At 39.8% G+C, this 24,194-nt stretch overlaps 1 protein-coding gene across 1 annotated transcript in view; it reads left to right on the top strand.

Moving 5' to 3' along the window:
* Positions 1 to 24,194, top strand: part of LOC126298520 (uncharacterized) — a 128,525-nt gene that overhangs the window by 68,913 nt on the left and 35,418 nt on the right. Inside the window, exon 9 of the mRNA XM_049989878.1 lies at positions 17,162 to 17,250. Coding sequence (XP_049845835.1) covers positions 17,162 to 17,250 — 89 coding nt within the window. The remainder of the gene's footprint in view (positions 1 to 17,161; positions 17,251 to 24,194) is intronic.

Here is a 24,194-nt window from a genome sequence, read left to right as displayed (position 1 = left end):
GATGTCCTAGAGACCTGAGGCAGACAGCTTATAGAGATTGGAACTTGCGACATTCATACAATGCATAATGCCTATGTAAAGGCTTTAGAGAGTTTAAGTGAAGAAGAAGTCAATTTTATGGTCAATATTTAATATTATTTTGGTGTTTGGCTTGTTCACTGGAAAGAATGTGTCTTAGCACTCCATATCACAAGTCTTTGACTCATAGAGCAACAAGATTGCTTACTTGAGGATCTTCAGCCAATAGAATTTCGGAACAGTGGGATGGTATTCAGTATTACTTTTGTAAGCACATACATAAAAAAAAAGAATTGTGCTACTCTTCAGTTCAAATCCTAAAATACTATTGTAAATGCTTAAAAAAACTTCGGTTAAAGTAGAACTTCATTTCATAATTTAAACTGCAGAGCTATTCAGTAAGTACACACATTTTCAAAACCAAACATCTTTTATTCTTAAGATTCATACAGAAATAGAAGACGTACTTCGTACCTTTTTGGCTTGTATTTTGAAGGTTTCTACTTTAAGAAAAATTGACAGTATTTTCAAAGTTCATCATAATGAACTCTTCACACTAAACAATTTGTCTCCTCTTGAGCAAGTAGTTGTTAGCAGGCAAGTAACAAAGGAGCTTAGTAAACTAGAACAACATGACAAGTTGTGGTTTCTAAAGAATGACCCAAAACACATCATCACAGCTCATAAACATGTGATGAAAAAGACATGCTTATGAAGTTCACCACTGAAAAGTTTTGTAGGCTTTTAGACCCCAAAGAAAGATAAAGAGCAGAACCTGCAGTGACATGGTAAAGGATGCAAAAATGGTGCTGTTCGATGTCTGACAAGATTACTTATTACATAAGTGGAAGGTTCTACAGGCTGAAAAGATGACCTAGCTATAGATAACCATTACTGGCAGCAGCACATCTCAAAAAGTGACTAATCATCAGTATAGTTGAAATATCCAAATGTTTCAAACTTGTAAGGCTTCTCCTACATTATTCCACACACTGCGAAAAGACGAGGCAGCAATGACTTAAAGGTTTTTAAACAGCTTTATAACTGTGAGGGATGTTGTGTGACAATATTCCCTTTACTTTCTGTGTCCATCGACTCACAGCTTATCAGGTATGGACAGAAAGCACATAAGAAAGAATGTGAAAGGAAAAGAAAACTTGAATTAGAAGAAAAGGAAAGAGAGGAACAAAACTAAAAACATCTTGAAGGGGAGATTAAAAAGATGAATAACATGAAAAAAATCATTTACCATGAGAGCTATTCAGAAAGAAAAAAGTGTCACCTATCTAAGGAGGTTCAAGAACAACTTACCTTTCAGTCTTTAGCGAAACTGAAGAAAGCACTTGAAAGAATGATTTAAAGGCAGCAAAATTGGCCCAAGATGCACAAATAATGAAAATAGAAGAAAGAGTGAATCAAAGGGATTTGGAAATCATTCAGAGAAATCTCGAGGAAAGAAAATCTAGTATGATTACTTCATTTTTGCTAAGATTTCTAAGAAACAATTACCCAAAAATATTTTGTTTATCTTTTGCAGCATTGAAGGGTAGATTGTCATTAGTTGTAAAAATATGATGTAGATTTTGTTTGGGAATTGGGATTGTCAGTACTGATTTACCAATCCACCAACATATGTTAATAAATGTGTATGAAGGGTAAAAATGGCATACCTCCTGTGGGAATAAAGAAATTTATTTTAGTCTTGAGCAGCCTGTTTGGTAGGATATTATCAAACATGAAAACAATAAGTGCCATATCAGTTTATTGAAGTAATTTGTAACCTTTTAAAAATATTTTGACACCTTTTTCAAGTGTCACCATGGCTCCTCACCCAGGATGCTTGATAGTAACATTGCTGGATGATTATAAGAAAAATTTAGAATGGCTTAATACATTAATTGAACTTTTGGGAATCAGTGACAGCCCTCCTCAATCTACATGACGCTTTGTGTGTAAACAAGAAAGAAGTGAGTAGTATCTTTTTTAGTTTACCAGTAAAGTTCTGAAGCACTTTCACACAAAGTGCCAAAGACTAACTTTGCAAAACAATCTGAAACAAAACATAACAGCAAAAAAAAAAAAAAACTATGTGAAGTCTTAGTGACAGAAGGCAAATGAAGGATGTAGATTTGCTGTGAGAGCTCTAACAAAATGTGTATGTATTGAAGAAACTGTACAGAAGACTAATACAACTTATTCTAAAACTGCTGCTACAGTTATATTGCAACAAATAAGCCCTCGGTCACAAATATTAAGTCAAAATTGACCTGGTTTCGACACTACTATGAGCGTCATCTTCAGAATTAGACTAACTGTACTAAAACATTAGTACAAACTTTAGTTTTATTAATGTAGTATGTACCTAATGTTTTAGTACAGTTAGTCTAATTCTAAAGACGATGCTCGTAGTAGCGTCGAAACCAGGTCAATTTTGACTTAATATTTGTGACCGAGGGCTTATTTGTTGCAATATAATTCTGACACTGTCACTGAACCTTAGCAGCTATGTTTGAAGTTTTATGCTGCTACAGTGTTAAGGTTTTAAGTCAGTGTGGGGAGGACAAGAAGAAAACCGCACACTGCTAACATCATAACTGGTTCGGTTTATAAAAAATGTACAGATATATGCAAAGGCAAGGCTAAAAGAAAGACCATAGTAAAATGAATGAAACTAAACCACCACAAAGTGTCAAGTGAGCAGATATGAAACTTAAGTTGGAAGGGATCAAAAAATAGTTTGCAACCATAAGAAACATAAAAACTGAAATGGAAAAATAAAATAAGTGAGGCAAGGAAAAAAAATCACCACCTGCTAGATTAAAGAAGAGTGGAACCTTTAAACCGAAGAATCTTGAGAGAAGAGGACTACATCAGGTCAACCAAAACTGGAGCTTAACTGATGACGTCACTGATGATTCAGCCACCATGAATCTGTGCAGGTATAAATAAATAAAAATAATAAAGTAACAGATGTAAAGGATCTGAAGTAGCTGTATAAACTGATCTTAGAGAATTCCCTCCCTAGGCCCGACAAGACGCCTCCTGAGACGCGGCAAGGTAGGAGTAGGCAAAATGCAACAGGGAATAACAATATTAATGTGCTAATAGTAAACTGCAGGAGCGTCTATAGAAAGGTACCAGAACTGCTCTAATTAATAAACGGGCACAATGCCCATATAGTACTAGGGACAGTAAGTTGGCTGAAACCAGGCGTAAACTGTAATGAAATTCTGAACTCAGATTGGAATGTATACCGCAGAGACAGGCTGGACAATGAAGGGGGAGTCATGTTTATAGCGATAAGAAGTGCAATAGTATCGAAGGAAATAGATGGATATCCGAATTGTGAAATTATTTGGGTGAAGATAACGGTTAAAGCAGGCTCAGACATGGTAATTGGATGTCTCTATAGGCCCCCGGGCTCAGCAGCTGTTGTGGCTGAGCACCTGAAGAATAATTTGGAAAATATTTCGAGTACATTTCCCCACCATGTTATAGTTGTGAGTGGAGATTTTAATTTGCTGAATATAGACTGGGAGACTCAAACGTTCATAACGGGTGGCAGGGACAAAAAAATCCAGTGAAATTTTTTAAGTGCTTTATCTGAAAACTACCTTGAGCAGTTAAACAGAGAACCGACTCGTGGCGATAACATATTAAACCTTCTGGTGACAAACAGACCCGAACTATTTGGAACAGTTAACGCAAAACAGGCAATCAGCCATCATAAAGAGTTAACTGCATCTATGATTTCAACCTAAATAGAAATATTAAGAAAGGTAGGAAGATTTTTCTGTTTAGCAGAAGTGACGAAAGGCAGATTGCAGAGTACCTGACAGCTCAACACAAAAGTTTGGTCTCAAGTACAGATAGTGTTGAGGATCAGTGGACAAAGTTCAAAACCATCGTACAATATGCGTTAGATGAGTATGTGCCAAGCAAGATCATAAGAGATGGAAAAGAGCCACCGTGGTACAACAACCGAGTTAGAAAACTGCTGCAGAAGCAAAGGGAACTTCACAGCAAACATAAACATAGCCAAAGCCTTGCAGACAAACAAAAATTACGCGAAGCGAAATGTAGTGTGAGGAGGGCTATGCGAGAGGCGTTCAGTGAATTCGAAAGTAAAGTTCTATGTACTGATTTGGCAGAAAATCCTAAGAAATTTTGGTCCTATGTCAAAGCGGTAGGTGGATCAAAACAAAATGTCCAGACACTCTGTGACCAAAATGGTACTGAAACAGAGGATGACAGACTAAAGGCCGAAATACTAAATCTCTTCTTCCAAAGCTGTTTCACAGAGGAAAACTGCACTATAGTTCCTTCTCTAGATTGTCGCACAGATGACAAAACGGTAGATATCTAAATAGACGACAGAGGGATAGAGAAACAATTAAAATCGCTCAAAAGAGGAAAGGCCGCTGAACCTGATGGGATACCAGTTCGATTTTACACAGAGTACGCGAAGGAACTTGCCCCCCCTTCTTGCAGTGGTGTACCGTAGGTCTCTAGAAGAGCTAAGCGTTCCAAAAGATTGGAAAAGGGCACAGGTCATCCCCGTTTTCAAGAAGGGACGTCGAACAGATGTGCAGAACTATAGACCGGTATGTGTAACGTCGATCAGTTGTAGAATTTTGGAACACATATTATGTTTGAGTATAATGACTTTTCTGGAGACTAGAAATCTACTCTGTAGGAATCAGCATGGGTTTTGAAAAAGACTGTCTTGTGAAACCCAGCTCGCGCTATTCGTCCACGAGACTCAGAGGGCCAGGTAGATGCTGTGTTTCTTGACTTCCGCAAGGCGTTCGAAACAGTTCCCCACAGTCGTTTAATGAACAAAGTAAGAGCATATGGACTATCAGTCCAATTGTGTGATTGGATTGAGGAGTTGCTAGATAACAGAACACAGCATGTCATTCTCAATGGAGAGAAGTCTTCCGAAGTAAAAGTGGTTTCAGGTGTGCCGCAGGGGAGTGTCATAGGACCGTTGCTATTCACAATATACACAAATGACCTGGTGGATGACATCAGAAGTTCACTGAGGCTTTTTGCAGATGATGCTGTGGTGTATCGAGAGGTTGCAACAACGAAAAATTGTACCGAAATGCAGGAGAATCTGCAGCGAATTGACGCATGGTGCAGGGAATGGCAATTGAATCTCAATGTAGACAAGTGTAATGTGCTGCAGATACATAGAAAGATAGATCCCTTATCATTCAGCTACAAAATAGCAGGTCAGCAACTGGAAGCAGTTAATTCCATAAATTATCTGGGAGTACGCATTAGGAGTGATTTAAAATGGAATGATCATATAAAGTTGATAGTCAGTAAAGCAGATACCAGACTGAGATTCATTGGAAGAATCCTAAGGAAATGCAATCCGAAAACAAAGGAAGCAGGTTACAGTACGCTTGTTCGCCCACTGCTTGAATACTGCTCAGCAGTGTGGGTTCCGTACCAGATAGGGTTGATAGAAGAGAGAGAGAAGATCCAACGGGGAGCAGCGCACTTTGTTACAGGATCATTTAGTAACCGCGAAAGTGTTACGGAGATGATAGATAAACTCCAGTGGAAGACTCTGCGGGAGAGACGCTCAGTAGCTCGGTACTGGCTTTTGTCAAAGTTTCGAGAACATATCTTCACCGAAGAATCAAGCGGTATATTGCTCCCTCCTACGTATATCTTGTGAAGAGACCATGAGGATTAAATCAGAGAGATTAGAGCCCACACAGAAGCATACCGACAATCCTTCTTTCCACGAACAATACGAGACTGGAATAGAAGGGAGAACCGATAGAGGTACTCAGGGTACCCTCCGCCACAAACCGTCGGGTGGCTTGTGGAGTATGGATGTAGATTTAGATGTAGATGTACAGTGTAATTGCATGGCAAGATACTCGTACATAAGAGCAAGATACCTCTAACATGTAGCACCAGAAAGATACATGCCAATGTCGAGCCCTCAGTAGTGTAATAACTTTTCCTTCAGTTAGACTGAAAGTTCTCTGTCTTGGAGAAGCAGCTAAATAAGCACAAAGCTGGAAGAATAACATCATGATTATAAGCTAAAAAGAAATCAATAGTTTACTCAAACTTTTGTGCATATATGTTCCTTGTGTACTGAAATAGAACAACTATCTATGCACTGCATCATTGCTTCTCTTCTCACTAATCCTGAACTGTGAAGAATCTGAAAACGTCAGATAGTGTCTTTCTCAACCTCCGCTGTCAAATAACATTTAAAGAGCAACAGCATTTGCAGTGCTACTGTTGAGTGCTGGTTTTTTGAAAGTAAGTGACAAAACAGGTCTTAGACTGTCATAGAATCCAGAATGGACAGTCATATTTAAACATATGTTATCATTTACAGGGCAAACCCAGAATGTTAGAAAATATCCTCGAACAAACTGAAATTTTGTCTGAGTATTTTGATATACTGTTCTCGTGGTCTCTTTTGACTTGTTTCAAAGTGATTGCATTTAATGCGATTTCTGACCCCCTTTCATCCTAGTATCTGTATTGTACTGATAATATATAGCAATGGAATGCACTCGGTATGTGCTGAGTATCTTGTTTGAAAACTTGGTACGTTGAATCACAGTTCTTGCTGTTGACAACAGCAATGCCCACTTCACTCTTCGCCCTCAAGTTTGCATTAAATACTACTCAATGCTGCCTTGGGTTTTATTTTCAGCAGTGTTAGCTGTATAGTAACAGTAATACACAGCAATATTGAGAGATTTACTGACAGAGTTGGCTTATAAGCAATGAAGGAACAGCACGATGATGCTATGCAGAGCTGTTTCCGCAACAACGGCAACCACATCACATTAGTCTCATCTGTGTGTTGCTGTATTACTCTGTACTTTGTGTTACACATTTTAGTGGTAGCATATTACAGGTTTTTCACTGTTGTGAAGGTGTCTTCACAGGCACAAAAGTAATTGGGATAGCAAAATCAATCATACTTACATTATTATTTTGTAATGAGCCACTGGATGCCATGGGTCCCTTTTATCAAAGTACTTAGAAAACATCCCGAAAAATCATCAGAAATTTTGTCAGAGTTCAGGTTCCTCCTTTACATCAGTTTTCATTTGATAGATACAAGTTGTGAAGAACAAGACCTGTGACTAACTTGTGTTGGGACCCTTCTTGCTAATGTTGTGTATTAATGACCTTGCATACAATGTTAATAGTAACCTCAGACTTTTTGCAGATAATGCAGTTGTCTATAACGAATTACTATCTAAAAGCAGCTGCACAAATATTGTCATATCTTAGTAAGATTTCAGAGTGGTGCAAAGATTGATAACTTGGATTAACTATTCAGAAACGTAAAATTGTGCACTTGACAAAAAAAGTGGCATCTTATGACCACAATATCAGTGAGTCACAGTTGGAATTGGTCAACTCGTACAAATACCTTGATGTACCAGTTTTTAGGAGGTATGAGATGGAAAGATCACATAGGCTCAGTTGTAGGTATAGCAAGTGATAGGCTTCAGTTCATTGATAGAACACAAAGAAAATGCAATCAGTCTACAGAGGAGATTGCTTGCAGAACACTTGAGTGACCCATTCTAAAATATTGTTTAAGCATGTGGTACCCATACCAAATAAGGCTAAGAGGATATTGAACTTCTAGAAAGAAGGGCAGCACGAATGGTCATAGATTTGAAACTTCCTGGCAGATTAAAACTGTGTGCCGGACTGAAACTCGAACTCGGGACCTTTGCCTTTTGCGGGCAAGTGCTTCTGTAAAGTTTGGAAGGTAGGAGGCGAGGTACTGGCAGAAGTAAAGCTATGAGGACGGGGCACGAGTCATGCTTGGGTAGCTCAGATGGTAGAGCACTTGCCCGCGAAAGGTAAAGGTCCCGATTTCGAGTCTCGGTCCAGCACACAGGTTTAATCTGCCAGGAAGTTTCATATCAGCACACACTTCGCTGCGGAGAGAAAATCTCATTCTGGTCACAGGTTTGTTTCACCCCTGAGAAAATGTCTAAGAGATGCTGAAAGAAGTGAACTGGCAAACACTTGAAGATGGCACAAACCATCCTCTGAAAGCATACTAAGTAAGTTTCAGGAACTAACTTTAAGCACTGAATTTAAAAGTATGCTACAACTCCCTGTGTACTGCTCTCATAGGAATCACAAAGACGACATTAGTCTAATTACAGAGTGAACAGAGATGTTTAAGGAATCATTCTTCCTGTGCTTCACACATGAGTGGAACAACAGAAAGGCCTAATAACTGGTACAATTGAAACTACACTATGCCATGTACTGCACAGTGGTTTGCAGAGAAGAGATATTGAAAAAAAAGTATCTCTTTTTGACAGCACTACATGAATGAGGTGAATCTTAATCGGCACAGGCCTATTACATGGAAAACCTATGTTACTGTATGAATAATATTTGCATGTTTTTCTATATATTGAAAATGAGTGTGGTAGTGTGTAATAAAGATGATCAGAAAGTTTCATCCTAATAATTATGATTGGTTTCTGAAAGACTAGAGTAAGTTAACATGGTGAACACTTGATGTGTAATTTTCAGTAGTATAATTTCAATGAAAATGACTTACTTTTACATATGTACGTTGGACTGTTTAAATATATTTAAGTTTTATACACAGTTATCTAAGATTGCAATTGGTAAAATAAAACTTGTTGGTAGCAGTGGAAATCGAACCTGGACCAACAAATTACCAGCCAGTCCAGCTAACCAGTTGGCCACAGAGCTGTGACTGCTACCACACCTCTGTGTGTACAGTACTTTACACACAATTTCAAAGAAACTTATTGACCTGGTGCTGTGAGCAGTGTAGCACTGATATTACTCGAAGGGATGTGTCACATCAGAGCTTGCACAGTTGAGAACAGACAGCTGACCTGAGCCGATTGTAGTTTGGTTGATTGTCATTTCAGCACTCGACAGTGGTTTCTAGTTATTGCAGAGAGACCACTATGAAAAACATTTTCATCTGTTTGATTTGCATACCAGCACACATTCAAAGAGGAATGGCGTAAATTTAGTGTGATTTCTGGCTCACATTCAAAGAGAAATGGCGTTATTTTAGTGTGATATTTACTCTGTGCTGTAGCACATGACACTGGCCGACACTGTTCTGTTCTCTTAATTTGATTTTTTTTTTTTTTTTTTCAAAATGTTATTTTCATTTTCTCTTTTGTGAAGGTAAACTGGGGAAAGTGCAACACGAGGTGCACACTCATCATACCTGTGCATTTTTATGGGTGAAATGATCTGCACTCCAGTATTTGAATTCCTCTATTTTTAATTGTATGCCATTTTAAACCCTTTCTTTTCTTAATTATTCTGATTCATCAGCTGCTGCTTGCAAGTTTTTGGAGTACTAGCAGGAAAATTGCTTCATGAGAAGAGTCATTGCAGATTGTCTTGCTATTGGCCATTATTACAAAAATTTGAAATGTACAATTTGTATTTTGCTGTTGCAGCTGGGCAGTGAGTTGTGTTTTCAGTGAACTGCTCTTATTAACATATCTTACTGTGTGTGAGATTTATGGTTGACAACATGGATTTATTTAATAAGAACAGAAATAACTGTTTTGTGAACACAATAAACATGAATGAAACAGAAGATTGTTATTTAAAAATCATCTTTTCAGACCCATATTCAATGCTTTTTACATTGGAAACTGCTATTCCCTGTAGGAATATTTAATTTCACATAAATGTGTTATGGGTGTGTCATTCAATGAAACAGATGGTATACAAACAATGGAGTGAGTGTAGTATATAGTGGAGGCATTGAGTGGTCAGCATACACGTAAATCTTTTCTTCTTTTACGTGTGCCTGTGTCGTGCAGTTTTCACTGGGTCGACATGGTTACTATCGGGTTTGGCAGGGTTAATTGAAGGGGTGGCCAGATGCCCTTCATGTTTTCAACCCGTACACCACCCCCCCCCCCTCCACCCCGCCCCCGCCCCCCCACCGGGGCTGAATCAGTGTACCCCAGCTGTCTGCATCTAGTGTAAACCATAAAATAGTGCAAAAGTGTTTCATATATCTGTGAGTCATGTAACTGAGGTGGTATGTGCGGACCAGCCCAGTATTCACCTAGTGGGATGTGGGAAACCACCTAAAAACCACATCCAGGCTGACCGGCGCACCGGGCCACATCGTTAATCTGCCGGGTGGATTCGATTCAGGGTCAGCGCGCTTACCCGAGTCCAGGAAGCAGCGCAGCAGTGCATTAGCGCTCTTGGCTAACCTGGCAGGTCCAGCGTAAACATACATAAGTTAGAAATAATTGGTAAGCTTTCAGACATTGTCGTTGATTGTAGCAAACTATTGTACTGAAGGCAGTTTTTCTTCCATCTTCAAAAATAGATCCTGGCAGCTGTTTTTACACTAGACTTAGCACTGATTGATTGCTGGTATAATGTCCCAGAAGAGAACTTCCAAGTTATGACAGTGCTTTGTTTACGAAACAGTTTCAACAGTTTATGGTCACAGAATCATTTTTTTCTTTAATTGATTGTATTTATCGGGTTTAACGAATTATTTCATGTTTTTGAGTAATATGAATAAATGTTATCTGTGACACCAATAAATATAATTGGTAGGCGATTTTTTATTTTCAATATAACATCGAAAAACTATGAAACAAGACAAAAGTAAGCAACTAACACCAAAATTGGTCATAAAATAAAATTTTTTTCCTGTGCCTAGCAATTGATTAGTAGTCAATGGAATCAGTCGTAAGTGGTATCTATGGACAGCCATGACTTATGACAATGAACTTGCAAATTTAGTGATTGAAAGTTTCATTGGAAGATTCCATGCTGACAGTTGTTCCTCTCACACGTAATTGGCAGATGAATGTAGAATGCAAAAAAAAAAATGATACTGTGATGTAATGTAGGTATTCAGCAGTCAGGCTCCATGGTGTGACATACTATCAACTGTTGGCTGTGCTATCCTCTGCTGATACAATAACTGAACATCAATATGAAATCACATATGGTTAACATACTGTACTCCCAAACATTAGTATCAGCTTTATCAAACTAGAGATGCATCTGTTTAATTATGTTATTCCTCAGTTACTCTCAGCAGTCCATGTGCCATTTATTCCAGTACCCTCACTTTAGGAAAAATCTTGACGGTACCAGGTATCAAATACGGGTTGTCCCTGTGACAAAGTTACTAAACAATCAGCTAACAGGAAATTTACAATACTATGATATGATACATGCAATGCTTTGTGTCTTGTGTAGTATGAATTTACTCTTGATCAACAAAATTACTTGCACCTGGTTAATAGTACTGATGGCTGAGGAAGTATATCTTGGCAAGGACACTACAAGGTACCAAAAATCTTGATCCACTGCTACCCACAACTTCCTGGGTACTGGGTCCAAGATGTATACCTCTCAAATAGTATTATCCCAGACCCCAGTAGGGTCACCATAAGGGGGAAGGAAGGAAGAGTATACAAGCATCCTTATATTCACTGAGTTTCCTGAAATCACAATGAAAAATTCCAAGGTGGTGGTGCGATGTTTTGTGTTGGTGAAGGCACAAGTTGCTTGTGAAGTTCTGTAGATCAGGCTATTCCAGTGTTGCCCCATGGGGTGCTAGTAGTATAGACTACCCAACAGACAGCCCTATTGCACAACAGTTTTTCCTTATGTCACGTGTGCAAGATGTTTCCCCACCCCCTGCCCATGTGCTCTCGGCTGAGGCCTATTATTGTATAGTTTATGTTCCAGCTGCTAGACAGCCTGCGTGTGAATGGTTTGCCCACCTCTGCACACAGGTGCCTAGCTGCCTGTGCATGAGGCTCAAGCTGGAACAACCTGCTATGGATGAAGGAGCAGATGTTAATGATCTGAGGGTTCCTGTTCTCCTTTGCAGTAGAGAGAGAACAGCACATGTGCCATGATGATCTGTTGGCATGTTCCACCATGTGGCATGATACATCAGTCCTGGAAACCTTATACTATGTTTATCACCTACAATGACAGTGTTTGTATGCCCTGTGATGTGTGGCGAATAGAGGTGCATGTGTAATGTAGCAACTTCTGTACCCATAGTTGACTCAGTTCTTCCTTAAATAAATAATTTATAATTTTACCTCAATTTCATTTGTTATGCATCAGAGATTTGTCATCCTTTCCTTTTCCCTTGTTAGCTAAATACAATATTCATTAGTAAGGTTAGTGATTTCGTTTTCATATCTTGACAATGAGACTGAAATGGCTTATGTAGAGAGTGTCTAGGTATACACATAAATCTTGGTTTCTCTTCATCATTTACTTAACAGGTATTGATTTCTCTTTGATGATTTCTGTTCTAGAATTCATGGTATTTTTGTATGCTCAGATGTTCATTTGTGTCACTAACTTCGGTAGTTCACCATGTGGTGAGAATGTTTGTGATGGCTCTCTTTAGTATCATATTTCTAACTTATCAAGCCTGGTACTCTGGTTTGTCATTTGACTCCTTTTAATTGATGTGTTAAATAATAGGATATTTTCAACTACATGATGATATAATAACTGGTCTGGATTACAGTATCTCTCATACCTGTCTCCACTTCATCTTTTAAATTTAGTTTACAAATCTCAATTCATTGGCCACTATGAGATGCCCTAGTGTTGCCTACACAACCTCTATGTACAAGTCAAATGTGTTTGTTTATTATAGCCTAAATTTTAATTTGGGAGAATGACTGTTCATTCACACATCCGGCCATCCTGATTTAGGTTTTCCGCGATTTCCCTAAATCGCTCCAGGAAAATGTCGGAATGGTTCCTTTCAGAGGGCATGGCCAACTTCCTTCCCCATTCCTCCCTAATCCGATGAGACTGATGACCTCGCTGTCTGGTCTCTTCCCCAAAAACAACCCAACCCCAACCCTAAATTTTAATTATTCCATGAAATGACTCAGTAAATTAGTCAGACACCTCAGTGCTTTTGAGCTATCCACTGCACTGGCCATTTTGAGTTAATTCTCTCTACAGTTCATACAAAGATGACATTGTTCTCTCTGCAGATAAAGCCTGTTGGCAGTTAAATTGCAACTACATTGTTGTCTTGTTGGTAGTTGATTGTAATAAATCATCACCTTTCAGGTCATGTAGCAGGGATTTCAATATAAGTGGGATATTTGCTGCAATCTAATTTATTACAGTTACAGAGATTTGGCACTTATAATACGCATTAATGATACTTGTGATTACACAAGAGATTCATTTGTTGTTACTCACCAGCTTAAATGGTGCTCCAAAAGCCAAATAGCTAGTGGGAGTTGCAGAAGTTCAGTGCACTAGGTGTATGAATAGGCTGTTCCAGCACTACACTGTAGGGCATGGACATGGCCAAGTGCCCCTCAGCTCACTTGTAGCCAGGTGCAGCTGGTATAAAGCACCCACCAGTCGGCCCTATTACACTGTTCAGTGTGTGAACCACTCGTCCAATCCTGCCCTCGTGCGTGTGGCTGGTGCAAAACTTTCATGTAGGTTATGGTGTGGCAACATTATTAGCTGTCTGGCTGCCCACTAGCTGGAACAGCTTGTCATAAAGGAAGCTAGTGACTTATTAAGTATCACTACTACAAACACTGAAGAGATAATGGGACTAAAATTTATGGAGGAATTCCAAATATTTATTTCACTGATGAACAACTCACGACGACAAAGTTATTTGCGGTTTCTCTATTGAATTTCTCTTTGCGAGACATGGTAGTAGAGCTTAGAGCTTGAGTGACTGTGAGTGCTAGTTGGCATATTGAGCTTGAAGCCTTTTGTGATTTGGTGTGGTTTCATGTTAGAGATGTTTGATTCCTGCAATTTTTGTTGTATGTGATTCTGCTGGACTTTGCATTCTGGAATAATATGTAAATGGTGTCTCGGAAAGCAATAGCAGCCTTTTACATATGGTTTTAATTTACGTACTGGAAAGCTAGAACAAAAATAATATTATTTCTAATGATGCTCTAGTTTCTGTGAAATGTAGTGCATTACTAAAATGAAATTGCAGCAATAGCATAACAAGACAAAGATAAGTCAAATTTAGTGGCCGAATGGAAAATTAATTTTCAGTTATAGACTGAAATAATATGTAAAAACTCCAGTCTTGCAAACTTTTTAAGGACAGTTTGGACCTACTAAACAAAACAGAAACATTATTATTTTTGTTCTAGCTTCCCAGTATGTAAATCAAAACCATATGTAAAGGGCTAGTATTTCTTTCATCAAGGTCCTTACTCCCATCCTAAAGCAATGCAGGTCTCTATATGTATTTACAATTGTGAATGTAACAATTTGCAATGAGAAGATATGTGGATTTTTAAACTGTTCTACTTTTTTTATAAGATATGTGGATTTTTTTAGCTGTTCTAATTTTTTATTTAATAGTGTCCCCTATTAATGTGTGTGTTGCTGTTACTGATGTATTTTGCTCTTCACTATGTGGAAGCTTTTACCATGATGAGCTCCCATGAAGCTGGTAACCCACCTTACATATCGCGCAATTGTCTTGTTCTTAAATTTACTCTGCATTTCTTGTTTTCTTCTTCCTGTTTTCTGTTATTTATCTCGTAGTCACATCTACCCTACAAGTATTTATAGAGTTTGAATCAAATGTCTGTAGGTGTCCTCAAGGAAACAGCATGTATTGATCAATTCATATGATGCAGTAAGGAATGCAAGTAATTTTATATCATTACTTTTCCTATGTTCTTTACAAATAAAGATCAAATATGTGACATAATATGCACCATACTCTTGTATTCTTCTCACTAAAACTGTATAAACGGCATCTTGTTCTGCTGTTTTGTGATGAATCAAGATGCAGGAATATTTTCTACAACCAGTATGTACAGCTGTGCCTCACATACAGACTTTCAGCTCAAAACTTGTTAATGTACTGTTTCAGTAGTGATGTCAAACTTGGCTGCCCCATGATATTTTCTTGAAAGGAATATATTAATGTTGGATAATTTTTCTGTTTCCCTTACCCTCTTCCCATGCCACTCTCCCCACTCAAAATCCTTGTTTCGCCTGGTGTGGAATTTGATATTTATGCTTAACAATGTAAACACAATAGCACACTACACAAGTATTCATCAGTCATCTACATGATGGTTCCATGTGTGCTGTATAGCTTCTATAAGCCTTTTCTCGTTCCTTAAATTCACTTTAAATAAAAATAGATTGTTTTTTCACAGTTGCAATAATATTCCTAATAACTTCGTGACTGAATGAATTAAGGTGTATTTCCAAATGCTTGCCAAAATGAAGTATCGAAGAAGTCAGCATTATTCAAATGCGTGGTCAAAAATGGTTTTATTTTCCTTACCTGGACATAAAAGAAAAGTATTACACAGGAGGATATTTCTCTGTAGAACTATTTATTGACTTTGTCTTGCTTACTAATGGTCTCATGGAAGAATAGTTGTAAATTAAGCATAAGGCACCTGGTGAAGGTGGAAATATTACTATAAAAGTCTGAAGATAAATAAAAAGTGCACTGTTGTACTTGTATCTTCATGGGGAAAAAATTATTTGGCTTTAAAACTATTTAAAGTGGTTTGTTCTCACCTTAATATGAATTAATTGTTCCTTTCTAATACATAAAGCTATATTTTCACTTCCTGTCCAGAGAAGTCTCTTTTTAGATCAGTGATATTCTTCTGTCCGTGGTATTGTGAGTTATTAAAAATATTTCTGATTGTAAATTTTGAAAGGAAGAAAATGGAACTCGAGAACTTCTGGCAACATATTGCAGTGCTGTCTTAGTGCTCATAAGAAATCTTAGAGGGTATTAGCAGCTGTAACTAACAAGCTCCAAAACCATAGTTTCTTATAGCCTCATTGTGGCATTTGCATATTAGTGCTGAAGTGTTGTATTACCACCACCTACTTCTTTGGCAGTTCTTCATATTGATTTTGTCAGAGATGGCAGTGCGTCACCATCCCTGCAGTTTCATTGTATGCCATAATCTGTTGAGAGCATGAGGGTAAAATGGAGAGGAGAGGATCTCGTGTGTGGAGACCACACTGTAGTAAATATTGCAATCTGGTAATTTCATTCCTGGTTGTGTGGGCATTATCTCCGTAAATTTTCTTGTAGTTCAGAGTGTATTATTTGAGGAGTACAAGGTTCCAGGATGTGATGCTTGTATCTTTTAAGTGGTCAGAGATGCTAGGATTTTCCAGACAATATGCATCCTTGTGTGCACCTCACCAAATCTGCATTGTGATGAACACAGCATAGGACTGTATAAATGTATTGCAACATTGATGGGAACATTTCAGGGTCCAAGAGACTTATGTATTTGTGTTCATAGGGTACAACTATTCAGTGAAGTTGTATATCTTTGTTCTGTGGAAGTACTCGGGCACAGTAAGCATAACTGTGTCTTTGGCTGCAAACAGTGATAGCTGCACAGTTCATATAAAGCTACACACAATTTACCAATTGTCTGGCTTTGTGCATGCCAACAGTGTAGCTCTCCTCAAAACTGTCTAAAAGCAGTGAGCATTTAATGCATGTATAAGTTTTTCGTGCAAGACTCAGGAGTGGAAAAAGGATCCCTATGTGGAGTCAGCCCCCAATAATGCTAGTGTGCCAAGAACACAGCACCTAAAACATGTAGATTGGTATAGTGAACTCCTCTTTGGAAGGCTTAAGGCTCGAATTTGTCTGGCACAGGAAGATTTTCCATGGTTTCTCAAATAACTTATGGCTAATGCTATTTACTTTCTTTGAAAAGAACATGTCCCATTACCTTCCAAATCAAAGTTATTGCTGTGTCTCTTGTGGCCTCCTCATTGAGAAAATATTAACTTATAATCTTCTTTCTTTCTTTCATTCATTCTTCAGCAGATGTCTTTCTATGGGTGTAGAGATTTCAATTCTTGTCAATATATTAATTAAAGATTGCATACTAGAAACCTAAGTAGGAACTGTGATATTTCAGTACCATTTCAGTCTACACTCTGGAATATCTGTTTCAATACAAAAAGAAAAATTATTTCCCATTTATTCAGTATGAAATTTATTTAGCAGTAAATTGCTGTTGTATGTTGTAGATTAATTTATTTGTCTTTTCAAAATATTATTGCATGCTTTATTTGAATACAGGTGTGTCCATATTCTGGAGATGCAATCATCCTTGCTCTGATGCGGATCCAAGCAACTGTAAAGGCGAAAGGGACAATAACATGTGTGAGGTTAGTCAGTCTCAAAAAAGCTAATATTTTACCAAGCACAATCATGGAATGAGTCAGACAAAAAGTTTTAGGATATCATTATAAGCAAATAAAATGCAGTTTGAAACATTTCTTGTGCCAGAGAAATGTAACACCTCAATAACAGTGTTACATGAGAGTAATTTTCCTTACTTCTCAATTTTTCTCAGCCACAGTTTGATTGTTATTGGAACATACTAAAGCATATCTGAAACCTACCTTAAGTCAGCATCATTTCATGAAATGTGGTTGCACGATTTCCTTTTGGTGCTGTTATATTTTGTTTCTGTCAGATGACTGTCACTAGTGGGGAGACAAAAGTGCTGAAAGTATGTGAAAAGAAGTCTCCTTTATCAGTAGCAGAAGAGGAGAACAAGACATACCTCCCCACAAAATCAGAAGCAGGACACACACAATATTATATGGAAAGGAATTATTCTGTTGATTATAACCTCTCCACACTTACTAAATTTCTCACCCTAATTGCAGAATGTGAGTGTGTGTGTGTGTGTGTGTGTGGGGGGGGGGGGGGGGGGGGGGGCGTACACCCACAAAGCTAAGTTGCTAGTTTTCTTTATCGATATTTTTGGTTTTTGCAATTGGATTATAGGTGTAGACTAACTGTTTTGTTCACATACTGCTCCTTGCCTAAATGTTCTTTTCTTCGTGTGCGTTCCTACTCATATAGTTTACATGATATTTATTTACACTCTTGAGCATTTGAATTAGATTTAACTTTGTTGAAGTGGTCATGCTCTTGTCACACAAATGCAACAGTGCAGTATCATATTGACTGAGTGCAAGCACCACAATCAAGCTCTAGATAGGCAAGATGTGATATTGCATTTGATTGCAACCATACTGTGGGTGATTGACATGTGTGACATTCAATTCTGATGTCACTTAGGCTTTGGTCTTTTAACATACCGTAATCTCGGAATGTACTGTGTGTACACATAGATATATGGAAAATTATTACTAGCGCAATCAATCTTCATGGACCACACCATGTTAATAGGGACCTTCATTGACTATCACAGATTGTAACAATGGATACACATGACACAGTGCAGAAAATTACTTGATAGTCCAGTAGGCCACCACCCAGCCATGGTTTTCGAGTCCAAGTGATATGGTCACAAGCCCGGGAGAGGCACTGCAGGCAATGTCGTGTTGTTAGCAAAGGCACTCGCACCAGTCGTCTACTGCCATAGCCCAACGCCGACTGCTTTGCCCAAGTCAGTCCAATGGGTCCAGTCCTGGCATTCATTTTAAGTATGGACTGTCAGTTCTCTGCCTTATGTCCAGTTTATCCACAGGCTTTGCACTTTGTGTGGTGAAAGTAGCATTGGTGACACCAATGTGTGAGGGAAGACATGCTGTATGGCAGTAACTACTGGTTGTGTCAGTTACCTGTGATGTCCTTCCTAGAAGGAGACTTGACTGGTGGAACTGGTAGGTTTGGAGGGAAGGATGAAGCTTCGATTTTGCATGTGTGGTGTGTGGCAAATATGTATGACGGGTCTTGGAAGCCACTGAGGAAGAGACTGACTGCTTGAAAACCCAAATGAGTGAGAGGGAAGTTACTAAACATGGGTCATTCAGCTCAAAGTCATTCCGGAGCCCCTCATCTGAGGTGTGAGCTAGAATCATATCCCTAACCAGCAGTTAGAGATATGACTGTATGCACTTTTCTTTGGAGCGCATAAGCCAACAGAAAAATGTGTTGCTGTGTGTAGAATTTGCAGAGACATGGCAGTGATGCGTCACAACAGTCAGTGCGGGGTACATCACAAGCCGCTGGTACCTTGACACTAGTGAGGGAGCAGAACCCTGTGAGATGGAAATGACTTCGCCATGCGAGTTGATTTACGGGAAGTAGAAAATCCAAACCTGTGTAGAGAGTAGCATGGAAGAACTCGGGATGTGGATAGCTAATCGCCAAGCACTTGGCACAACATGTGTGATATGTTAGGTGAAGTGCGCAGTGGTCGAACACAGAATAAGCGCTGGTCTGTCCATCCTGCTGTGCCACCCACAGATAAACACTTCTGCCAGTCGGTCTACCCATACCATGTGTCATGTGCATCCTCCTTGTCAGGTTTCCACACTATCCCTCTGTGCAACCCATACCAGCTCATCTGCTTCCATTGTGGTGCGTGCAGGCAGGGATACTAAATTCCTCACTCCCAAACAAAAGGCCATGTAGGGCCAAAAATCACCAGGTTCGGGCTACAACCTCTGGCACAGAACTGGAAATGCCCATGGAGAACTAGACAGTTCTGGCTCCGCTAGAAAGACACAGAGGCTTCACCAGCAGCAGTGGAGACAATACCACATCCATCGACGAGGGCGAAAGGGAATAGGAGGAGAAGGGTGTATCAAACTCCATGGGCTTCACATTGGCAGGCAGGGGGAGGGGGAGCAGTAACAAATGTCATAACAATAGTTACTGAGAAACGGGGCCAACTGCTGCAACTAGTGGGCAATCCTGCCTGTCAGCTTGGCATGAGGGCCAAATAAGGAAAGCAATGGCTTGTGGCCCATGATAAGGAAGAACCTCGTCCCATAAAAAATAGTAGCTAGCACCTCCATTTCCACCTGTGAATATTTACAGCGCTCAGTGGAAAGTGTCTTTGATTCCTAAGTGATAGACTGTTCTGTGCCATCCAAGTTCCAATAGGACAGTATGGCACCAATGCCATACTGAGACGTGTCACAGGCCACGGTTAAAGGTCTATTTGGCAGACAGGGAGCAGAGAACAAACACTGCTTGAGAGACTGAAAAGCACATTGACCGTCCGCAGACCAGACAAGCTTAACACTCTTTGGTGAAGCCACTGAAGAGGCTGGCAGATGTGTGCGACTTCGGGATTGAGCTGAGCATAATTTGAAATCTTACCCTAAAAAGACTGGGGCTCCTTTAGGTTCTTGCGCATCGGTAGAGTGACAGAGGACATAATGTGGTCATTTTTGGGGACAAGACAATCTTTACTAAGCACATGATCCAAAAAATGCACTTGTGGGAAGAAAAAACTGCACTTCTCCAGCTTTCAACGGAGGCCTTCTCCAGGAGGCATTGTAAAACTGACTGAGGGTTTCGTAAATGCTCCTCCCAAATGGGGCCCATGACACAGGCATTGTCATAAAGACAATTGACACAATAGGGAATGTCCTGTGTCAACTGCTTCAAATATTGTTGTAAATTCCTGCTGCAGACAAGATCCCAAAAGGCAAGTTATTAAGCTGTTAAAACCCAAAGAGGGTGGGGGGTGAGAACAAGGAAAGTCCAAGAAAGGAAACAGTAGCCAATGGCAACTGCAGCTAAGCATCGCACAAGTGAATAAAGGAAAACTACTATACTGCCCCCCCCCCCCCCCCCCCCAATTCACCTTAACATCTTCAGCCTTCTCCGTCGCTGAGTGGGATACAAACCTGCAGCACAATGCACGTTGACAGTCTGTTTAAATTGTTGCAAAGGTGCATGGAGTGGTTGGGCTTCTGAATCACCACCATAGGGATGGTCCACTGACTAAAAATGAGGCTCAGATCCTGCCAACATTTCAACTCAGTCTTCACCATGTCACACATAGTGAACGGGATGAGTATGACAAAATTTGGGTATCATAAATGGCTTAAGAGACACATGTGCCTTGAAATTTTCTGCTCAGCCCACGGTGTTCTCAAACAGTGGGCTGTCGTAATGAGTCCAAATCGTGAAAAGGAACAGATTGAGACACTAAATGCACTTCGTCAATGATCTCGAAGCTACAATCGGAAAATGTTTTGAGCCCAAAGGTAGTTTGCACCAGTGGTGAGTTGACCACCAACAAGATAGGTTGCAATTCCACATTTTTATAATGTGTGGAGATGGAGAGTGGCCCTTGAAAAGGAATTCACTGTTTACTATAAGACACAACCTGATGGAGTGGCCATTATAACTCCGGGTGCCCCAAGAGCCTGTACATTTCTAAGTTAATTAGTCTGGCGGTTGCTCCTGTGTCTACCTGAAATTCGACCAACCACTTATCCATCACCAACATCAGCAAAATATGCCAAGAGAATATGGAAACCATAGGAGGCAGCTCCAGAATCCAGTGAAAACATAAAGGTGTGTGATGACTGTCTCATAGCCCATCGACTGTCACACAGTTGCCATATGACTTACCCATTGGCATACCCTACACAACGGCCTCCATGTGCAGACATTCGCAGTGGACCTGCAACAAATAACTCGGGCAAGACTGTTGGCTTGCCCAACGAGTGGAAAGAAAGCAATGCTGAGGAATTCGTCAATGATCTTGAAGCTACAAACGGAAAATGTTTTGAGCCCAAAGTGTGAGTCCGCAATTTGGGCAATGTTGGCTAAATAGCGTTGGCCAAGGTCAATGCCCTACTCTGAACCTCATGATCAGGGACGAACCAGACAATGACGTCCTGAATTAGGAAGTCTGCATAAGAGGTAGCACATTCATGACACTCTAAAACAACACTTGTGGAAAGGTCCTCCAGATCGGTAGTTTAGGCCACATATGAGTGCCCAGGACACTTGTAGTGCTGATTAAACTGCAGTCACACTGCCATCACATGGGTTTAATGGCCAAAATACTGCATAAGCAACTGACAAAGCTCACCAAAGGAAAGTTTCTCAGGCTTCAAATTTTGGACAACTTCATATAAATTTACACTGCTAAATGACACCAACAACACAGTCTTGTCAACTGAATCAACAGTACGTTTTACCTGGTAGTGGAGCGAGAACCAGTGCAGGTAATTCTCCCACCTTTCCATTGACTCATCAAAACTGGCAAACGGCATTGTGAGTGGCAGGAATGGCGCAGAAAATAGAGCAGTGGTCACACTCAAAGTAAGCTTTGGCCCAAACAGTGTAGTGCCATTGGCAGCTAAACACCTCTGCCTGGGGAGCTTCCCATACAATGTGTCACGTGTGCCCTCAGTGGCAGGTTTGCGCACAATCCCACTGCGCTACCCATGGCAGTTGGTCAGCCTCTGTTGTGATGTCTACTGGTGGGGATACTAAACTGGGTATCACCTGAGATTCCATGAGCAATGAAATGCTCTTATAGGTGGGTGACATGATTGTCCCATGGTTCTGCGTGCCTGTGGAATGCTGGGAATGGTGTTGGCAATGCCCTGAAGCCCTTCACCATGGAGTTGATTAAAGACGATCAGTTGGAAACCTCAGGTTACATGGCTATGGTTGCCATCTGCTCCAACATCAATTCCTGTGCTTGCTGCATGTACTTGTGTAGTCACGTCTGTGGTAGCTCTGGACGTAGGGAAATGGAAACCTGATGTGAGCACGCCACATAGGTGGGAAAAGCACTGCCTGCCCTGTGGACAGCACAAGAGTTCAGTCTAAATTCACAAAAACCACATCTCCGGTTGAAGAGCCTGTGTGTGCCAGGCTACATGTGAAAGAACTTACATGCAGATAGATAATAAATGATAGGTTTATTAGTAACAACATAAATTCACTCTTGTCCATCATGGAGCATTAATTAACAAGAACACAAAATAGTCTAGCAGTCAATGTAATTGCCTCAGTTAAAGACTTCCTTTCGATAAGCATTGGTTAAATAGTTCACTTAGAATGCCAAGTTCAGTGAGTATCTGAAGAAGTCTGTCTTAAGGGTCACTAGGTAAGACATCAGTCTCCAAGCCCAAAAAGTCGAGATACCAACACCCTGGAGGCTGAGCGTCAAGAGACCAAGTGTCAGCTTAGCAAGGATGAAGACTGGTGGTGGTGTCACATAGCTATGGTAACAACATTACCCAATTGGCAAGCTGACTTAAGCTGCCTGATATGGGCAACGCAATGACTTTTAAGTACCAGCTGGCAGATGAATTGGTTTGTGGACTACACGATCATGGCAGAAGCACGTAGGTCTGTACTAGCTGCACCTCGTAGGAATGATGCTGGTGAGATGATCACCCTGAGTCACATCGGTAGTGCCTTGAACCTTTCTCAATAAACTACATGATATTATATTATGGATACATGTTGTTTGGGCTCTTGTTGTTGTGGTCTTTGAGCTCTTGTGTGTAGGCAACCTATGCAACTATATTGTTATGATGGTGGGCTGTATCCCCAGACATAGAAATTGTAACAGGTTAAAATAATATACAGGAGTTAGATCTGAACCCAAATTATGTCAAGTTCTATCTGCCACACAGGCTTAGCATTTCAGGGACATTCAACTTTGTAAATTCTCCTTATAAGAGCAAAAATTATATTCTTCTAAAATCCTTTACAATTTTGCTATTTGTTTTATGCAACACACCATTTGTGATGGGTATGCTGGCCCTGCCTGTGTGAACATACCGTCATTGCACGTTGCACAACATTTGAACTTTTAAGTAGTGTGCTGGTACTTGTAATTTAATTTGAGGCTTTGCTGCTAGAGCAACACAGACACAAGGAAGGCACTCTTGTTGTGTTGGAACTGAGTGAACAACTAGTGGACACTGCTCTGTTGTGATGGAGTTGTTATGCAGAAAGTGCTAATTTTTCTTCTAACACTTTCTTGCCATGTAGTTTGAATATTGTGAATATGCAGACAAGACTAACAAATGGAAAGTACTGGTGCTCATATTGTTTATTTACATGTGAAAGTGAATTAATATCAAGATATTTGTGTCTGTACACTCTTTTATGCAAGGATTGAGACAGATGCACTACAAAACTTTAGGCAAATGTTGATAAAAATAAATGATTCTCTATCATTGTGTTTAAGGTGTTCCAAATAACCACCATCCTTCCTGATGTATGAGCCATGTAAAAATAGTTTAGTGGTCACCAACTGGAAAGATCACTGTTGCTCCGACAGCTTTATTCACCAGTCAGAGCCCCACTGATTAAGTAATTCTGTTCTCAACCCACTCTCGTCACCCTTACTTTTTCT

Source organism: Schistocerca gregaria, chromosome X, assembly GCF_023897955.1.
Source record: "Schistocerca gregaria isolate iqSchGreg1 chromosome X, iqSchGreg1.2, whole genome shotgun sequence".
NCBI lineage: Eukaryota > Metazoa > Arthropoda > Insecta > Orthoptera > Acrididae > Schistocerca > Schistocerca gregaria.
The sequence above is the reverse complement of the archived record's forward strand: the minus strand, read 5'-3'. Positions and strand labels throughout refer to the sequence as shown.